The sequence below is a fragment of the Chinchilla lanigera genome, unplaced genomic scaffold, assembly GCF_000276665.1.
Source record: "Chinchilla lanigera isolate Chin_1 unplaced genomic scaffold, ChiLan1.0 scaffold00028, whole genome shotgun sequence".
Classification (NCBI taxonomy): domain Eukaryota; kingdom Metazoa; phylum Chordata; class Mammalia; order Rodentia; family Chinchillidae; genus Chinchilla; species Chinchilla lanigera.
In genome coordinates this window covers 3,189,239-3,210,313 of record NW_004955429.1, presented here as the reverse complement: position 1 = coordinate 3,210,313, position 21,075 = coordinate 3,189,239, and the positions used below count along the sequence as shown (strand labels likewise).

Below are 21,075 nucleotides of genomic sequence, written 5' to 3'. Positions count from 1 at the left end.
TGCCACATGCTCCCTAGAAATCATAAAATATAATAGGCACCTTGGCCTCACTGTCTTCCTTCATCTTCTTAGGGTGAAACTGGAGAAACCACCTGTCATGCCCTGGAAACCACCAATATGAAAACCCAAACAGTTGCATCATATTTTAGAGTAAGATATTTCATTATGGTGGATTGAGTTTAGGGATGTTATTGTAAATGAGTTATGGATAAGAAAATATGGTCACAAATAGCACAGTGCTGTTAGTAAAAAAGAATGTTTATTGTATTCCATTTAAGTATTTGTTAGATCCAGGCTATGTCAAAATGCACTATTGATATTTAAACTGCAAAAGAGATTTTTGTTTTTCCATGATAATCTTAATGGCAGTCTATACCCTGATTAAAATTGATCAATAGAACAAATGCAATTTTCCTAGGATAAGATCTAAAAACAGTTATTAATTAAATGGTATAATTATCAATTCTCTTTCCCCGCTTGAAAGAGTTGGGATGAATAGTAGGCACAAGGTTGAGCGTCTATCTCTAGCTCATGTCTCCGTGCACCTACAAGAGCTGATACCTCAGCCGGATAATAGAAGCCAGTGTAGGAATGGAGCAGGGAGAAAAGTCAGGGAAGTTGCTCATCATGGGATCAAGGAGATCTGCCTTGGACAACATGGGAAAAGAAAAATCAAGAAGCACCTCATTTTCCCCATGCTCTAGAGAACTCTAGATAATCGTTCCATATTTTTATCTCTTCTGATAAGATCAGATTGTCCAGCCAATGAAAATGACAAAAATACCACCTCAGACTGGGAGATTACCAGTTATATAATTTAATGTGGAGTAGGGAGAGGAAATTGGATTTGGCTTACTATAAGCCCCCAGCAAATATATCCAGATCTCTAACAGCGTCATGAAATACTTCTTAAACTGTCTGAATATTTTGATGAAATATTCTTCAAGCCCCATGCTCATAGCAGACAGTGTACACTTAGTCACCCATTGATGGTGCCTTAATGCCTTAACCTCAGCTGCATTCCCTTTACTTAAAGGAAGCACAGGTGAATCATTGAAAGTATTTAATGTCACGTTATTTTCCTTTTTTATGTGAGTTATGTACACTCTTGTCATAACTCTATGCTATTGGCATCTGGTTTGAACCAGATTAGTCCTTGAAATCATTTTCATCTTCATGCTGAAGTGAAAAATGATAGAAGATAATTCTATACAACATGTAGTATGTTTTTAAAGCTATTTTTCATTCTGCAGACAAGAATGAATATAGCGTAACACTATGCCTTGGCCCCTAAGAAAATTCAGTGCCTAGCTTGCACTGTGCTCCTTCTTAAACGCCAGCAGATATGCGTCACTTTCACATCACCAGTGCCTGTCAAATGCTTGTGTGACCAAGGGAATGATGATTCACAGATAAATGTGATGAAAAAGGGCTCCAAAGTGGCAGGCCCAGCTGTTTGGAAAGGTCACATCTGAGTCTCAGTACCCAAGAGAAAGGCATGCAAATTCAGTGCTTTGCCAGTTGCCCAGTTGTAGTATTGTTTGCACTATATGACTGTAGACTTTTATATTTCCACACAAGAAGAGATACATCTGCCAACATGATCCATGTCTAAATATTATTTTGTCAATAAATTGTGGTCTTGGTCCTGGAGATACTGTTTGCTGGAATTCTACATTTAGTGAACCATGATTATCCTAGTATGCTATTCTTTATTGCCCCATCATTGACTACTATTTAAATAAGGTATTGATGCAGAGCACAGCTTACCAGCCATATTAACAAAAGATTCTTCTAAAATAAGTAAGACAGTGAATAAGCTAAACTAGAATAAAGTGAATAACAGCTTGCTTATTTTTATTTCTATATTCTAAAGTATTTTAAAGTAAGAGATGATTGGGACAGTAATAAAAGTTGTACTTTCTGTAAATAGAGATTTGAACAAGAAAATTAATTTATAAAGGTAGATTAATTAAATTGTGTGTCTAAGTATTATAACTCAGTAAATTTTCTGGAAAGGATCTAATTACTCACAAATTATATCAAAACTAATTTTACCTGTTAATTAAAGTTGCCTTAAGAGTTTAAAGGCAGACTTTTTGTTTTTTGCTTTTTTTTTTTTTTTTTTTTTTTGGTTTTTTTTTTTCCCGGTACCGGGAATCAAACTCACGACCTTGCGCTTGCCAGGCAGGCGCTGTGCCGCTGAGCTAAATCCCCAGCCCCTTATAGGCAGACTTTTAATAGCCAACTTCTGTCCTATTGCTGCCACATTTTTATAAGTAAATCTGTAATTTTAAAGATGCAAGTAAAACTTGCATTAAGTTAGATCTCCCTCCACTTCTTATGTTAGTATGACCATTTGTTAACATTAATTTTCAGATTTTATCACTGTAGTAAAAAGACCTGCAAGCTCATAAGTTAATGTATGCTACTCTGGGAAATTTATTTTTATTCCATGTTACAGTACTCCCTGATGGATTTGTTATCTAAAATGGTGGTGGGCCAACCTCATTTTGTCCGTTGCATCAAACCAAATAACGAGCGTCAGGCAAGAAGGTATGACAGAGACAAGGTTCTGCTACAGCTTCGCTACACAGGAATTCTGGAAACAGCGAGAATTCGAAGGCTGGGATACTCACATCGGATACTTTTTGCTAACTTTATAAAGCGGTATGTGGACTCCATTGTAAGTTTTCATTGTATAGCTTCCGTAAAACTTCTTCAGAAGAATTATAGGAAACATAATAGCAAAGAATTCCCTTGTTTATCTAGAAGGGAGACATTTTGTTTATGCAAATGATCAGACATAGCTACTTCGCGGGGGAGGCTCTCTGTAGCCGCACAAGATGCCAGGCAGAGCCTGGAAGGTCAAGAGTCCTGAGTTTCCGTGTTGAGCAGCTGAAGACGTGTCCTAATTCTGCCATTTGGTGTGGGACCTGTAAAGGAGTTCTCAGCTAGGAGGGATTTTACCCCTCAAAAGATACCTGGCAATGTCTGGAGATATTTTCATCTCTCGCATCTGGAAGGGGAAAGTTCTACTGGTGGACAAAGGTGCTGGATGCTAGTGGACATCAGTTCTACAATGAGCAGGGCCCTCCCCACCACAAAGAACTCTCCCAGCCCAAATGTCAACACTGCTGGTGTTGACAAACCCTGGCCTCTATGGAACATCATTTTCCCAGCCTATCAACCTGCCATGACTACCTGATAAGGTGGATATAATGGTTAAGTGAGATATTATCCCTAAGGGTGATTTAGCAAATATAAGAAGCCCCTTAGGTTTATGTCAATTAAGAAAATCAGTTTTTAAAAGAGTCAATTAAGTATAAGGAGTTCTTTTAACATTTGAGATGAATGTAAAATTAATTGAGCTGCATGGCAAAAGTATTTGGGGGTGACAGAAGACAAACTGAGAAAAATAGTTGAGTTAAAATTATAGAGAGAGCCTTCCATGACTGGCCAACTCGATACTTTTAAAAATAACCGTGGTTTCACAATATAAACCATAAGGAGAACTATAACTATTGTGTATTTGAAAGACATTTGTTTATTCTGAAGGTCAAAAATGAGAATACTTTTACTCTATATGTATTTTAAAGTTCGGTACTATAATAAAATAGCAAATTACTCCCTAATAACTGGGAAGAACTACATAGGAAGTATATAGAAAATATAGGAATAACTGTTCTGAATAACAGGAAGTTCCAGAAATAAAAGGTTAAACTTTTCCTGTCACTAATTTGAAAGGTGTCATCTAAATTGGCATATACTCCTAGGAAGGCAGAACAATTTGTAGCAGTCTTGTGGAGGTGTAAATGGGCTTAACTAATTCCCCCTGTCTTGGCTTAGCTCTAACTCTCCTCAAAGGATACGCAGTTCCTTGGGTCTTTTATCTATCCTGTCTTCTGCTTTGTGACAAAGAACAATCTGAAGGGAAATGTGCAGTATGAACTTACTTTGCACAAGATACTATACTAGTCAACTTTCTTGCGCTGTCACAAATACCTGAGATAATCAAGTTAGGAAAAAGGGTTTACTCTGTCTCACAGTTTTGGAGTTTCAGTCCATGATTGCTTGGGCCTGTGAGGGCCCATCATACTCATTGTTAGTGAAGGAGAGAGCTTCTAGGCTGCACCCCCAATGACCTGAGACCCCTTCTGAAAGACTCCACAGCTTCTTGCAGCAGCACTCCAAGGAACAGGCTTTCAACATGTGGGACCTTTGTGGGTATTTACAAGCCAAACTGGAGCACTAGGTTTTTACTGTGGTTATTTCCAATAAAGTCTCACACTAAGAATCCACGGAAGTTGGCTTCATTTCCCACTAAGTACCTTGCACAGTGGTTTGGCTCCCAGGGCTGTAATGCAAGCAGAACTCATGGGAGGCAGTAGGGTAGTGGGGTAGGCGAGTACTCACATTTTGAAGTCAGCAAACCCAAGTTTGAATATCAATTCTGGCATTAGCTAAATATGTGACATCATTCAAAGTTACTTGAATTTTATAAGCTTCAAGCCTCAGTTTCCCTCATCTACAACTAGCAATGACAATGTAGTAACTACTTTGTGTGTTCTTACAAGATTTAAGCAAGGTGATATATATGAAATTTATGTATAGAATCAAATGTCATAAAGTTGCTTGTTAAAGAAATTGCATGATATGTCTAAGTTCACCCAGATAAGGAATAGAGCTTAGAGTTCAGCTCTTTTGACTTTTACTACAATATTCCTCATTTCATTATGTTAAAATTCAAAGCCTACCAAAACACACTGCTTTGTTTCCACTGGTTCATCAGGTTAATCTTTCATCAGAACATTAAATAAAAATAAGGGAGTACTGAAAATTCTATAAGTCTGCCTTTGTCCCAAGATTGTTGGCAGTATAAACTGCTTTTATTTCTTTAATTCTCCCCCCACCCTGTGTTTCTCAATAAGCTGTGTGGCTCAGAGGACTTTGTGGCCTCTTTCAGTTCTTTCTTACATTGCCCCTTTCTTATTTCTTTCCTCAAATACTGGTGGATGAAGCCAAGAGCAAAAACTTCAGTGGGAGAGATGGTGTAACTCAAGAAAAAAAATGCTGGAAGTTGTGGATTTGATGGTGGGAAGGTTAGGTATTATTAAATTCTTTCACCCAGTTTGAAAAGTAGCTTCCAGTATTTTTCAAAGGGAAAAAAAGAATAAAAAATTTCCCTCTGTTTTCTACCATTGAAACCCTTCTGCTTTCAGTGCAGAGTTTCTGAGTTGGAGTTCAGCATAGAAAAGCAATCACAAAAGTATAAAAAATAACACATTCATACAAATAGACCGGTCTTAGATTGACATGTCTGTAGCGATCTACTTGGGGTTATTCTGAGGATGGGCCACTCCCACTAAGTCTGGGGGTCTCTTCCCTTCCCTCTGACAAAGCTCTCCAGTGGCCAGGGGGTGATGGGCTGTACTAACTGGCCCCTTTTCCCATTTTCAGGTACTATGTTCTCTGCTACAAGTCGAGTGAGGAGCCCCCAGTGAGCCCTGACACCTGTGCCGCCATTTTGGAAAAAGCAGGTCTTAATAATTGGGCCCTTGGAAAAACAAAAGTAATGTTTCCATGTGATTTTTATGGAAAAACTGAACAATTATATTGTGTTTATTGAGAATTACAACACTTTACAATGGTTGAAAATATGACTTTCAGTTACAAAGCTTTTAAGAACTTTTAAATTACAGAACTTTTTATAGAACTGTTCAATTATGGAGGTTTTAAGTTGCAGAATCTCTATTTTTAAAATAAGGGATGATATTTACAGATTCATAAAGGTTTCTTTTGGGGAAGAGGTCCAGGAGACCCACGGTGAGGAGAAGGGGGAAGGGGAAAGAAGTACAATTAAGATATGCCCAGTACAGCCTCAGGGAATGAAGCATTATATGACATAAACATGAGGTAAGAATAATAATAGCAAAAACGAAAATGAGCAAAAGGAATTTGGAGGTGGGTGGGAAGCAGAAGGGGACTAAAAAAAAGAAACAAACTGTATTAGGTACATGTACCTACTCCCCAAGATTAATGCAATCATGCACTGTAAACATGTGTTAAAAAAAGGAAAAATTTTAAAACACAAGAAAATATTTATCCTGAAGATTTATCCAAAAAAGAAACTATTATCATGAATCTACTTTATCGCAAATGGTGCTGAAAATAGACTGATGTATTTTCTCTATTTTAATCACCATCAAATAGAGGGAAAAAAATCATAGTCATCTGAACAGAATTTCTGTTTGCTTTGATTGATTCTCCAATTTGTTTCTATTAAACATTTGAAGTTTATTGGAAGTAAAATCTCCACAATTATTTCTAGACTGTGTATTAGAATATTGGAATTTTTATCTTTAGCTTTGAGAACCTGTGAGGGTTTAATTTATTTAATCCCTTAAAGAATAAAGGTTAAAAGAACCAGAATCAATCTTGAATATGAAAGCAAAAAATGTAACTGGAGAACACATGCACTGGAATTTTCACCTACCCTCAAAGTATCACAAGATAATGAAATAAATAAGGGACCAGTGTATATAACTGCCCTTCCAGCATATTAGATGTACCATTCAGGAGGATGAGGAAAGGGCAACATTAAAGTGAAGAGATACTCAGATATTGGCCATTCAAGAATAACTACTGTCGGTCACACCACAGCAGTATCGAAACAAACTTCACATTTACAAAAAAAAATGTACATTAGTGTTTATTGGAGGTAGAAAGATTGGATGATTTTCATAATATTCAGATGAGACAATAGTCCTGTGACAGTTTAAGGTATGTTTAAAAACTCAATCCTAGACTTAGTGTCCTACCTATTTACTTTAATAGTTAGCAAGGGAAAATTCTGGGCATAAAAGATGTGTATTTTTTCACACATTTTCATTTATCTCACAAAAATGAATTACATCAAGCTGAAATCTCATAATTTATGGTCTGCAACACATGCTTAACTTTAAAAGGAGTTTTAACTTGTGAAAAAGCCCTTTGCCTTTCCAGTTCTGCATGATATTTAAGTAGCATTTTAAAGCTATTTGTATTTTTCCACTTCACCTTTTCCAACTCATTAGCATGGATAAAAGTATTTAATATAAGAACATTTCTAATGCTATGCAGGAAAAAATGATGACCTTTTTAAACAAATTGAATTTTAAATGAATTGTCAACAGCAGAACAGACTAAATATATTAACATCTAGAGTCCTGTAGAAATTAAAACTGAATTCAATCAAAATCCATCTTGCTAAATTCTGCCTGTGGTTCCAAGCTTTCAAGTTCATTGAAACACTCGGTGAGTTCAACAGTCAAACATACCAGGTCTCATGAAATTTGAATTTATGTCACTTTCTTGATGGATTCAATATACTCTTTGAGGTGGTTGTTATTAGCAAATTTAACCATCAAAATAAAAAATACTTTCTATTTCCTGAAGGAGTGTGGTGAAGCTAAAACTTCTTAGAGGAGAAGAGTGCTCCAGGTCTTCAGGGTCCTGCCTATCTCTGGTTACTACTGATTTTATAATATTCTAAGTCAAACCTCTGTTCTCTGTGGTAGCGTTTGGGCCCAGTGACAGTACTGTTAATTAAACCTGCCCAGGCCCTCTCTCTGCCTTACTCTTCTACCAGCAACTCTTTGTATAACCCCCTGATAAGTACATAGAATAGATGTTTCAATCACCATTGGATGAATGAACTAATACAATTATAATTATCCTCTGTCTTATAAATAGATGTGCAAGATCTTTAAATTTGGAAATATCATTGGCAAAAAATTTATCAAAACATAAATCAGCTAAGCCCAACATGTGGTGATAAAATGAGCTTGGCTCAATATGTGATGCTAAAACTTTGCTAAAAGAGCTCAGCATTCTTCATTCTTATTATCCCACCCAACAAAACATGAAGCTTCCTGTTGTAAATAAGCAATATCATTGCTATCTTCTACTTCCTTTTCCAAGAAAGGGTTTTATTCAAGCATAAAAATCTATACTGCTGGGTGTGGTGACACATACCTCTAATCCCAGCACTCGGGAGGCTGAGGCAGGAGGATTGTTGCAAGTTTGAGACCAACCTGGGCTACATAGTGAGCTCAAGGCCAGCCTAAACTGCATAGCTAGACCTTGTCTCAAAAAGACAAAAAAAGGTTATCATTTAAAAAATAATAATAATAATCTATACTGTCATAGCTACATCCAGGCCAAAATAATGAAAGATGGTAATTTCCCAGACCTAAAAAGATGTAATATACAGTCTGTCCTTCAAAGTGGAGCACATCAGTGCTTCATATCTGTATGCCATGGTTTTATTTGCATTTTATTTTAATTCTTTTAAGGTTTTCCTTAAATATTATCATGTGGAACAGTTAAATCTAATGCGAAAGGAAGCCATTGACAAGCTTATTTTGATCCAAGCCTGCATGAGAGCATTCTTGTGTTCAAGAAGATACCAAAAAATCCAGCAGAAAAGGAAAGAAAGTGCTATAATAATACAGTCAGGTAATCACTCAGACCATCTCGCAGTGTGACAGCATTCTACTGCATTCAGGCCTAAAATCTTCTGATACTTCTTATATACAGACATCCAATTTTCATGTAGCTCATGTACTTATTCCCAGCATGTACTGCTTTGATACTTCCTCTAGATTAAATCTAAACTAGATTATTTTGGTGATTGATACTTTTAATATTTGAATGAATGTTTTGTTGAGGATTAATGCAACACACCTGACCTATTGTGCAAGATGCAACAAGTGACTGATTTAATTATGACTCTCAAACATCACTACAGTATTATAACTCATTGGACAATAAGACTTCCTAGTCTATTTCAAAGGTTACGCTTGCCATAATTATTGACAACTTAATTCAATTTTATCTTGATAAAAGGCATCCCATTTTATTAATTCTTGGGAAATAATATCTATAACCATACTTTACTTCACAAATATTTTATTAAAGTGGATTAATAGTCCATGGATTTCACTTTTTGTCTTTCCTTAAGATGTTACATTTAAATAGAGGCTAGCATGGCTTGATACAATGTATCTCAAATTTTTTTTACTGAACACATAGTAAAAACAGTGTATCTTACTTGGTAAATGAATATACATACGTACATGTATACTGCAAACAGTGTACTCTAATATTTTCTTCCTAATCTAGTCCACTTTGTTTTTAGATGCTACTTTTAGATTTTAAATTTTTAAAACTAAACAACTTTTAGTTTTTAGATTGAACCTACTAAGTCAATTTTATGACCCCCTGATAGTGCACGTCCACTTTGTGAAGCGCTGCAACATGGTGGGCAGAATAGCTAACTAATGTTGAAGAGGTCCACATTCCAGGCCCAATTCTGTCAATCAGTAATGAGTTATCAGTTCCTCTTTCAGAATTTTTTTACCTACATATTTTTCATTTTAAAGAGAAAAAATACCTAACAAAATAACAACTATGAAGACAAAAATAAAACAACACAAAAACCACAAAAATGATACATGACCTCAAAACAAAATAATAGGAATTAACAATGGTTTCTATATTACATACTGTTATCTTCAACAAAGTTGCTCAGTCCAGCAGATATAAGAATGTAAGACCAGTTAAACAATCAAGACAGTAACAAATAATAAAAAAAAAAAAACATTGGCTTCTCAATAAGACATCACAATGCAGTCTCTATAGTTTTGCACCTAATTCTTCATCCACAATTCTAAAATGCATAAAGGTCCAAAAAGTTTTACAGAACTCATTTGGCAGTGAAACATATGTTATGTGAAGTAAGTTATGTACAGCCCTCTTTCATTCCCCTTAGTCAAAACATTTGGTTTTTCTGAAAAAATATTAATAAGCTTGATTATGGCATGCTGCCCCAAGTGGAGATGTTATAGACTATACATTTGCTCCATGTTACTTTTCTAAAATCATGTTTCTAGTCTGAATTCTGAAACACATACATGTGGCCACAAAGATGTTGGTCAAAATGTCCAAAGCAGACACAGAAATCACAAAGACTTTCCCCCATAAAAAAGTTTAACATAGCACATGAAAAGGAAAATAATTATCAGCAAAGTTTAAGCAAAGATATATATTTTGTTATCAACTTTTCTAATCTCTGTCATGTTAGATTCATTTTAGTCCTCCCCATAATTTGAAAGATATTCTCTGGTGATTCTCCTGCCATCACTTGCATCTGAAAAGGTCTTATTGATGAATCCCATTTTTAAAACCAACTTATTGCATTTGGTATCTTTAACTGCATTTTTATCCTTAACATTGATGGTCAAAACCACTTGTTCCTACTCATTTAGGTAATGTTCTTTTATTTCTTATGATTAACACTAATCTGAGTCCCCTATGTTTCAGCTACAAGAGGACATCTAGTCAGAAAACAAAGAAAAGAAATTAACATGAAAAACACGGCAGTAATACCCATTCAGACCCATGAGAAGGAATTTGCCTACAAGAAAAACTTTGAAAATAAAAGGTATAATGATGTTCTTTCTTATGCCATTTGACATAAAGGTTTTTTCTCTTCTACAGGATCAAAGAATCATGTTCACGGTCTTTCTCCATACCTAACTGGATACCTGGAACTCACACATCAAATGTCAGTGCACCCCATAGGCCACCTTTGTTCTTATCTCCTTGGGCGGGGGTGGTTGTTGGTGTGTCATGCCAATAACCACACTTTCCTTCTGAGAATTTGCTTCCCACCCCACCCTGGCTACTACCAGACTGTTCTCTGAAATTCTGCTTCAAATTCTGAATGTTCCTTGTAAATAACAACTCCTGTTTCCATAGTCAGATCTTCCAATCTAAGTAATGTCCCCTGTGCTGTCTCATTCATTCCCATGGCCTTAATAGCCATTGTGCCATTGGCCCTAAAGTCATAATCATCAGCTGCCCTTTCTTCTCAGCTTCCCCGTGTATACGGCCAAGTGCATATTAGCAGATCTAACTGAGTTTATTTATTCAGCAAACTTTATGCTTGGCAGTAGGGGACACAGATGAATGAAACAAAATCCTTGTCTTCAAATTGTTCACAGAATCAGGGAAAACAAATATAACACCTTTCTAGCTTAATGGGCTAACTGCTATAAAAACATGCTGAAGGTTCAGAAAGGACACGAAGAACGAAACCCTGCTTTGGTTAGGAGGAAAAAGGGAAAGGAAAAATACCTAGATTTTGTCCAAGTGGTGAAACTTGAATTGATGAAAACATGAGTAAGTGGAGGTAAAGATCATTTCAGTCCCAACCCCCAGCACATTGTCTTTGACAGAACGGAACAGAAGAGACGGTGTCCTCCTCTCCCCACCCACCCACAGCTAACACTCTCTCCCAACAATAGTGATCCTGAAGAGCTTTTCCTACCATCTCTTCCCTCACTTTACTCACTGACTCCCCCTGTATCACCCAGGCCAACCTCATTTCCTTACTTGACAGACATGAATGTTCCTCTGAAATATGGAGGCATCCGTGTTTTCAGTTCCTTGTGTATTCAGAAACTTTCAAATATGCTCTTCGTCTTTCCCTGTAAGGATCCACATTATTTTGTTTCTCCTTGTTACTGGTGGTAAAATAGCCCAGAAAACTTCATAGTGGTCACATTCCTGCCTCAGGAGCAGGAGGGCAGCTGTCACCTATAACATTTGTATGTCAGGAGTCTGAAAGAAATAGGAACTGGTTGCAAATAGAGGAAACGTACTGATTCTGTTACTTCTAGAAATTATTATTTGTAGAATTTAAATCGCTACTTGTCAATATTACAAGGTAAAAAGAAAGTCAGGTGCTCAATTAGATCCCTCTGAGGGCACCAAGAATTAGCTACCAATTTAGCAAATACTTATTAAGGCTCTACTGTATACAAGAGCCCCTTCAGAGCACACACATATAAGAAACTGTCCCCATTAGTCTGGCATGGAGAATTTGATATCTATTGAATTACTGTCATAGTACATGGAGCACAATGCCAGACATAAAAGAAGTAATGTGGTATGAATGTTTTCACCAAAAAAGTGATATAAGAAAGTGAGATGAATATTTTAACCTGATTACACAGTATGTGTGTGTACTGAAACATTGCATGATACCTCATTAACATGTATGATTTTTGTGTTTTATGTATGAGTTAAAAAGTAAGTATAATTTTTTTAAAAGTACAAGCAGAGAGTCAAGGGAAGCCCAGAGAAGGAGGGGAAGGCTGGGGAGGAGAGGTAGGGGGATGCAGCACACACCTGTTTCCCAAGATCTGTCGCCCTCGGTGCTCCACGATGTCTGGCTTTCCTTCCTCCCAGCTGCCTGTAGTCCTTGATTTCCTTCATCCTGCTCTGGGTGATCCCTCACCCGTGACCTAGAAAACCTCAGCTGAGATCTGGTGAAACCTCAAGTTCTGCAGTCTCTCCAGCAGGTCTCAGAGAGGTCTCCTTCCTTCCCAGGTTGGAGAACCGGAAGGTTCTCTCAGAAGCATCATTGCACATGGTCCTTAGGTCCTTCTGGTGCTGTGCTAGCCTCAGGTGCAGGGAGAAGTGTCCTGAATTGAGACAGGTAGCTGACACCAGTTGGAGCTGGGTACTGCAGCAGAGCGTGTAAAGTCTCAAAACCATTGTGAAGGATTTTTTGGAATGTGGCTATCTAGAGACCACATGCTTATCTTCTCTAATTTGTTGTATTTTTTAAATGTGAATGTTTTCTGAGGTGGCTATTATGGAATTATTCAAACGCTTAGCATGGTCACCCATCAAAGCGGTGGGGAGTCATGGTTCCCCACCTCCTTTTCTGAATGAACCTCCCAGCACTCTGCTCTATCTCCAGGATACATCTGGGAATACAGTAGTAGACCTAAGAAGTGATCGATAGAATCAGGAAAATGGAATATCTGTGTGTTTTTCTAAGTTTGCCTCAAAGAAAATCCTTCACAAACATATTGCCAAAGATCAATACCTTTACATGGATTCCAAGTTGAACGTTTGGCCCCTACCTAGCAAGAGGTATTAGAAGGTCAGTTGCAGCCTTTTACGCCTCCTGTACACACTGCTCACAGCTGTGTTGCTCCTGTAAGGATTTTGTCCTTGACTAAGAAAAAGAAAAAAAGCAAAACAAACAAACAAAAATATTGAGAAGACCTTACCTTTTTATCACCAAATTCAGGGGAAATTATTTTGGAAGGAAATTGGCAAAGTAACAACTGTAAAGTTTTGCCCAGTATATTACACAGTCATGAACTATATCAAGGACACTGCTTTAATTTAATTTTGCAAGCTATTTCCTGTGATTAATATATTCAATGCTTCTTAAAGTATAAAACATGAGCCTAGCAAACATATTCTGCTTACTGGTTTCAAAACTAGGTTTATTTTCCACAACATCTCATCATTATTTTTTAAAAGATATCTTTTGAAGAGATTAAATTCCTAGAATTTTGATACCCCATTAAATGAAAATCTAATTCCTTACATGCTATCTTCTTTCTCACTTTACATTGAAATTAGTTTTCTTTTTACTTGAGTACAGTTATCAGTAGGGGAAACATTTTGGGAAGCACTTTATTAAGTGACTTGGACAGTTGCTAAGGCTGGGCATGGTGACACAAGCCTATAATCCCAGTACACAGGAGGCTGAGGCAGGAAGATCACCACAAGTTCAAGGCCAGCCTGGGCTACACAATGAGTTCAAGGCCAGCCTAAATGATATAGTGAGACTCTGTCTTGAGAAAGAAAAAGAGAAGCTTTCATTTTGAGTTTTCTTTGTTCTTTTTGCTTTTCTGCCAACAGTATGTTGCAGGTAGCTATTGCCAAAAGAAGTGATAAGCTCTAGCTTAGTATCATCATATACTCAGATATGTTGTTTATTTTTTTTATTTACCCAGATATAATGTATTTTACACAGGGAGTCTTTTATGAAGAAACAAACAGAAAATATGGTGTCTACTAATGAATCCATCAATCCAGCTCCAAATAATAAAGGGAGTCCATCTATAGGGCAGAAGTCTGCCTTTAGAACAGAAGGAGAAGCCACTACAGCTGTTGAAAATAACCACAGAGGATATCAGACTTGGAAAAAAAGGAATAATGTTTATGGAGAAGAGGTTAATCAGCAACTGTATCCCATAGGGGACTCCGGGACAGATGCAGGTTCCAAGCAGAAGTACATCAGAGACCCGGAAGAAAACAGTAATCTAAGGAAAACAGAGAAAGAGGACACTGTGGTGCAGAGCTACCATCAGAAGTACACAGGGGAAAGGAATTTTGAAGAACCCAGAGCAGCATATCCAGAGAGGAAGAACACAGTGGGAAGGCCAAGCAACCCAGGGCTTTGGTTAGCTAAGGATGGGACATCTTGGAAAAAAAGTTTGGAACCTAGTCTTAGCCAAAGGTCAGTTGCTCAAAACACAAATAGCAAGGAAAAAGAGAAGACATTTGTAGTTACCCAGAATGCACCGCTATGCAAACAGAAGGGAGGCTCCGAAAGGCGCATGGATCCAGTGACGCCAACGCCAGAGGCAGAGGAGGAGGCTGTGATGTCTGTCCAGAGCAGATGCCACGGTTCCCAGCAAAGGCAACAATCAGTGAAGGGCAGAGTGTCTCCTTCCACTAACAATCAAAGGATTCTTGCAACACCAACAGAATTAACAAAAACTACTCACAGTGTGTATTCCTGTCCCACAAAACATGAGGAAACCTGTACTAGCAAGGTAAAGGATGACAGAGATTCAAAAGCAACTTCAGAAAAAGAAGCGTGTGATTTGGCAATTTTTTCAAAGCAGGTATGTAAATGAAAAAATTTATTTACTAGTGAAACTCCCTGAGAGCTACCCAATAAGTGAATGAAGCAAAATTATTGACTGGCATATTGTTTCACCTGTGTGTATGAGATCTTTGTAATAAAACCTCTCAAGGGTCCTGCTAATTAAATATCTTGAGCTCTTAAGCCAGTTCAGTATGATAAAAATAGCATACAATATGACAAAAAACCTCATGCTGCAGGGACACTAGAGATTGGGTTATACTAGTTGCTAAAATGCTAGGATTGGATCGTACAAAATTTCATGTACCTGAGATTTTTGCTATTGCTAATATTTTTTAAAGTATTCTAAATACTTAGAAGTCTACGCTTGCTCCCTGCCTCAAATGTTAGTTGAAAAGACATGATTAGATGTCAAAATGAGACGTGAAGCCATACGAAAGCATTTATTTGGTGAAGATGAAAGTCTTATGACAATAAGCAGCCATGGACCATGAGGATCATAAAGAAAAGCTTCATGGAAAAATTCTCTCCTGGAGAATACCTTGTGCCATTCATAGACAGGTCTCGGCTGCTTCTAGAGGGGAGATAGAAGCAGTAGGTTTTAGGGCTTCTCCCTGGTAAACATGACAAATCAGTACAATGAAGGGATCACAGGAACTGGCTCCTGTAAATATCTACTCCAGTTTCTGCTAGGTATTTGACCTTAAGAACATGACTTTATGTGTCCACTTTTTCATTTTATCCTGTGTAAAGTAAAAGATTTTAATCAGGTGACCTCTAACATACATGCATTACTAGGGTAGTTAATGGTCTATGAAATAATCGAAGAAATACCATAATAAGGTAGTTCAAAGAAGGCTTGTCTGATACTCCTGAGGTGCTAAGCCATGCCTTTTGTCACTGGTGGTAGCTGAGCCTCTGAGAAAGCACAGCACCTTCCCTTGGTCCCTGCCTTAGGGCTATAGGTGAGGTCCAGACATCTCTAGCCTCTGGCCACCTGTACAGATCTGCCAAGGATTAATTTCCCCCTTCCTGTTCTAATTTTTTTAAAGACATCTGGAAATAGTGAGTTTTACAAACACACAGTCCTTCTTTTCCTTGGTGCATAAATTTGCTCAGTCCAAAGATCAAATCAGGGATTAGGACCCAGACCTGTTATACACCTGAAACATTGACGAGAGGTAGAATTACTGAGCTGGCTAATACCACCCTGTATGCGGATTCAGTGTTCCACGGGAACAAAGCCAGAGGCAGAAAAGCAGGCACCCCACACGCCTCCGAACAGGACAGCCAGGTTAACCTGGGAGGCAGCAAGGCAGAAGCAGAGGCGGCTGGGTGGAAAGAGAGGGTGGAAGCGAGTAGTCCTGAAGTCTAGCTAAGAATACTGGAATTGGAGGAGGGAAGGCTGAGCGCAAAGATAGGAGCGGGCTTCCTTGAGATAGAAGCAGAGGGGCAATCGCCGCAAAGTGGGACGGGCAGAGGCCAGATGTCAGGGTTTGATCAGGATGGAATGCATGATTTGTTTGGCAGTTTTCAATGAAAGATGTGAGGTGGGAAAGTAGCACAAAAGGGAGACGTGATGTGAAGTGAGGACTTTGTCAGACCTGAGGAAAAGGGTCAGGGTAGATCCTGAAGAAAAAACATGGGGACTCAGGGAGTGTAATCGATCAGACCCCTGGGTACCTGTGGACCTTTCGGGATTCTTTGTACTGATTTCATCCAACATTTCACCTTCTTTGTAGATATCAAAGTTATCTGAAGAATATTTCATTCTGCAGAAAAAGCTGAATGAAATGATTTTGTCACAGCAGCTGAAGCCACTTTATCTGAGCAGCCATCCCCACAAGCCAATCAACAGACGAGTTTTCTCTCCACAGTGCCTCTCAGGTAAAAATCAGCAGAGCTAAAAATTCCTAAAGGAGAAAGGAGCACCATCTCCTTTCTGTGTCAAATTTGAGGGACTGTGTTTGGCCTTTTTTTTGCGGGGGTAGCTTTGTTCTCTTTCATTTCTTTTAAACAGATACATATTTTTTCCAGAATGTTCCACCCACTTCCTACCTTCTCTGCCACCCTTCTTTTCCTGTTTTCTTCTTTTACTTTTTTCTCCTTTCTTACACTTTAACTGGAATTTCACATGTGGCATCAGAAGGGAACAAAACGCACTTGTTTAGAGATGGCTGCGGCATTCAAGTTCAATAAGAGAAAGCAAACATGTTGAGATATTTCTGAATCTTTGGTCAACATTTATAGCCTAGATTAGAGTATGTAAGGTGCAAATATCTGTTAAGATGTACAAACCCAGATACACAAGAAGAACATTATTAAAATGTCCTGTCAGCCTCAGCTACACCCTGCCCTGACTGCACTGAACTGATAGGGAATTCAGCTCAGTAATTACCCGTCCCCACCTCTACCCGCCACCCCAAGGCCATGCAAAGACCCCAGGATCCTATAGGCCTTTGAAGGGTCAGTCATCATCCTGAGAAGTGATTGTTGGGAAATCGTCATCCCAGCTGGCTCTCAAGACCTCTTCAAACTGGGAGGCTCTCTGCTTCCAGACCCTGTGGGCAACGGAACCCGAGGTTCTGGAGTCTCACCGTGTCCACTGTGCTCCAGCTCACCTCCTCTCCCTGGCCTTGGCCTCCTCAGGAGCTGTCACTAAGGGTCAGGCAGCCTAGTCCTCTGGCCCCTGCTGGCCTCCAGGAGAACCTGCATTTATTCCCCCTCGCCTGCTCCCAGGCCCTCTGCTCTCTCAACAGACACCTGATGCCATTTCTTTAAGATGTTCGGCACTGAGCAAGGACAGGAGAAGCCACTGACGACAGGCTGCTTCTGATCTCTTCCTTGCAGAAATCGCTGCAACAAGAAAATGCTCATATGAGCTTGGGTGTTTGCCTGACATAGATGAAAGGAAAATATTTTTCTACTTTATGTGCTATACCATGATGTTTTCAAGACAAGAATTCTAAAAAAAAAAAAAAAAGAAGAAGAAGACTGTACACCGAGTGGCTTTGGGGTGATTTCCCCACTGCTCTGACACTCTCTGGCTCTGCTGTGAATAGTAGAGTTTAGCAAGTCAAGGTCTAGCCTATGGGCAAAGAAGAACAAGCTGGGTGGGGATGCCGGGCAGGACCCTGCAGAAGCAGCTTGTCACAGTCCAAGGCTGGAGAGAAAGATAGAGGTGGGAGGCAGCCTCCCAGGAGGGAATGGAGGCTGCCAGTGTGCAGGCCTGTGAGTGGGCCTGAAAAGCAGCAAATTATGCTAGAAAGTCAACTTTATTCACTTTATTCTTCAATCTGCTATTTCTTTTAGTGGATTTAAAAAGAATATCAGAAATCAGTTCTCAGCTTCTCTGAAGGTTATAACTCAGGTGCAGTGGAACCTTTCAGGTTTAGAGGGATAGGCTTTTGTTCCCTGCACATGTGGCGAGGAACTTGTCCTAATACTATGCTTGTTCATACTACACTTGCTTCAGGCTAAATTGGCAAACATCTAATGATCTAATACACCCAAGAGTAACAGAGAAATACCTGAGATGGGCTGAAGTGGCCAGAAGTCAGGGGACATCTGGATAGAACCCAGCAGGCAGAACCTAGGAGTAAGGAAGGACCTTGGGAGATGACATCAATGCCAGGATGCCAGTGACAGGGTACTGCTCAGATACCAGTGAGTAGCTGACACTGGCTACAGAGTAGATGGTACATCCTCTCTAACGCCACAAACCTGCTAACGTGAACCATCCTCTTTAATGCCACACTTAACATGAACCTAGATGTGGGCCCAGTCAGATAAAGGGGAAGCTCATACACTTAAAAATAGTTCATGCAGATACTGTTTTAGACTCTTGTTGATGTGACCAAATACCCTATATACAATTTAAGAAGAAAGGGTTTATTTTGGTTCATAGTTACAGGGGTGTCAGTCCATGGTCAGCTGGCTCCAAGACAGGAACATCATGGTAGAGGGTGGGGCAAATGAAAACTGCTCAACTCATAGCATCTGGAAAGCAGAGAGGACAGGAAGAAGCCAGGGAGGAAGGGACTGGGGACTAGATATCGTCTCCAAGGTCGTGCTCCTACAACCTACCCAGAAGTAGGCTTTACCAATATTCTAAACATCTCTCAAGCAGTTGACAAATGAACATTAGACATCACAGATCCTAAAAATGATTGAAAACAGCTGAATTAAAGTAGGGTTTGTTTTTTAAAATAATGCTAGAAAGAAATAGGGCTAGGAAAGAGAAATTAAGTCAAACTGAGGTAAACATGTTATATTTTTTGCACGTGAGTTGCTGTAATAGTGAAAATGCAACCTAGCTAAAGATAGACAACTGTGCTTTTACAAGATCATCATTACATTACATGAAAGGAATGTGATGGCATGTAAAGAAAACATACAGGGCCAGTTAGAGGGAGTGGTGTTTGAATGAGTGGCTGTATAATCAGTGAATAGGTTACAAAGGATTTAGTATTTAGTTGCATGAGAAAAAAGGTCAAGTCAAGGTATGTCTGAGACAGGGTGAATTAGATGACAAGTAGAAGCACATCCTTGGAGTATTCCCAAAAGAGTTACAGTCCCCATACTATGGAGATGCCTGCATACCTGTGTCTTTTACAGCACAATTCACAACAGCTAAGCTGTGGAAACAACCTGAATGCCCATTAACTAATGAATGGATAAAGAAAATATGAGTCAACATTTTGAAAAGTGATTTGGCAATATATAAAAACAAAACAAAAACCACTGGAACAGTTCATATAATTGGGCTAGGAACCCTGCTTATAAGAGTACAGCCTTCGGAAATAATCAGATGAAAAAGAAAAATTTATGAGATGTGATCAGAATATACAATGAAAGTTTCAATTTTAAAAATTTATGACAGTAAAAGACGTATGGCCATTTATCCCCCCTTAAAACTTAAAACTCTCCCTTTTCTTTGAATACAGTTATCATTGTTCTTACCACTCCCAGAAGTGATTCTGGAAGCCCTCTTTCAGGAGGGTCTTTAAGAGGTGTGATCAAAAATACAGTGACTGCTGGTGCTGAGTGCCACCCACCTGCAGCAGCCTTGGGAAAACAGTACAGCTCATACTCACCCACCTCGTTTACCAGATCTGCCACTGTGTGACTTCTGGCTCTTGAAAAGCCAAAATGACCATGAGAGGTAAACATTTTGAATTGATTCAGGATATCAAAGTAGCCACAACTGCACAACTACAGCCATTCAAGAAAGAGGACTTCCAGAACCATTTCAGAAAGCAGCAAGAATGATGGAACAAGAATGTTCTAAGGGAAGGGGAGTATTTGGAGGGGCAGTAACGGCATCATGCCCTATTGTTATCATTTTTAGTTTAAATATTCACTGTATTTTATGACATTTCATACATACATGACAGGCACGCATATATGGACAACAGAATAATTACTAAGTAATGACACATTTGTACGTGGAATATGAATAGCCTTAAAATTCATTTTTCTGAAGAATAACCTTAGCAAATCACTAACTAATCTAACTACAGGGTAAAGAGGCAACTGGAGTACTGTAAATAATAAGTCAGCTTAATCTTCCCACAGGTGAGGTGGTTCATTGACCCGATTTCTAGCGAAGCTAAGTGAGTGAGAACAAAGCTGCCCCTCTCCAGCCAGTGGAAGCTCTCCATTCTTTGCTGACTTCATTCCCGGGGACTGAGAGTCTGAGTATGCTTATATTATTACAGCCTGTACACAGCTTCTGCAGGCCTGTGTGATGAGATTAAAGTGCCATTTCAAACATGTTCCCAGGAGCTGGGGGTTTAGTTCAGCGGCAAAATGCCTGCCTGGCAAGCGCAAGGTCATGAGTTTGATTCCTGGTACAGGAAGAAAAGACAAAAAAAAAAAAAGGGAATCAAACATGTTCCCTTTGCTGCCAGGCTGCCTAGGAAGCTTGCTTGACCTCTCTTCCAGCCAGATTGGGACAGAACACACTCTAATGAAGAATAATGACTTTTTAAAAATACTGGTATATTTTATCTCACCTTGATAGACACCAAAACTTCTTATATATGTGACATAAAGTATGAGCAGAGAACAAGAAAAAGCTAAATGTCACATGTATAGAATCTGAAAATGTTCTTTTATTCTGCGTTCTTACAAGGCCAATCTAAGAAAATTATTAGGAACAGTCAATAAGTAATTCTTTAGCGGTTGACTTTTTAGAAAAAAATGATGTAAGCTCTAGCTTCAGTTTATGTATCCAAATATTTTTTTCATATAAACAAAGATCAACATCAGTATGAAAAGAGCCGAGATATAATTGGGGGCCTTAAGAGCCCTCCCTGGGTTTCTTT

At 38.7% G+C, this 21,075-nt stretch overlaps 1 protein-coding gene across 1 annotated transcript in view; it reads left to right on the top strand.

The window, feature by feature from the left end:
• The window catches only part of Myo3a (myosin IIIA), a 186,232-nt gene that overhangs the window by 148,375 nt on the left and 16,782 nt on the right, over positions 1-21,075 (top strand). The window contains exons 25-31 of the mRNA XM_013515344.1: positions 73-150; positions 2,465-2,670; positions 5,461-5,572; positions 8,337-8,499; positions 10,366-10,486; positions 13,889-14,765; positions 16,489-16,633. Of these exons, the coding sequence (XP_013370798.1) occupies positions 73-150; positions 2,465-2,670; positions 5,461-5,572; positions 8,337-8,499; positions 10,366-10,486; positions 13,889-14,765; positions 16,489-16,633 (1,702 nt within the window). The remainder of the gene's footprint in view (positions 1-72; positions 151-2,464; positions 2,671-5,460; positions 5,573-8,336; positions 8,500-10,365; positions 10,487-13,888; positions 14,766-16,488; positions 16,634-21,075) is intronic.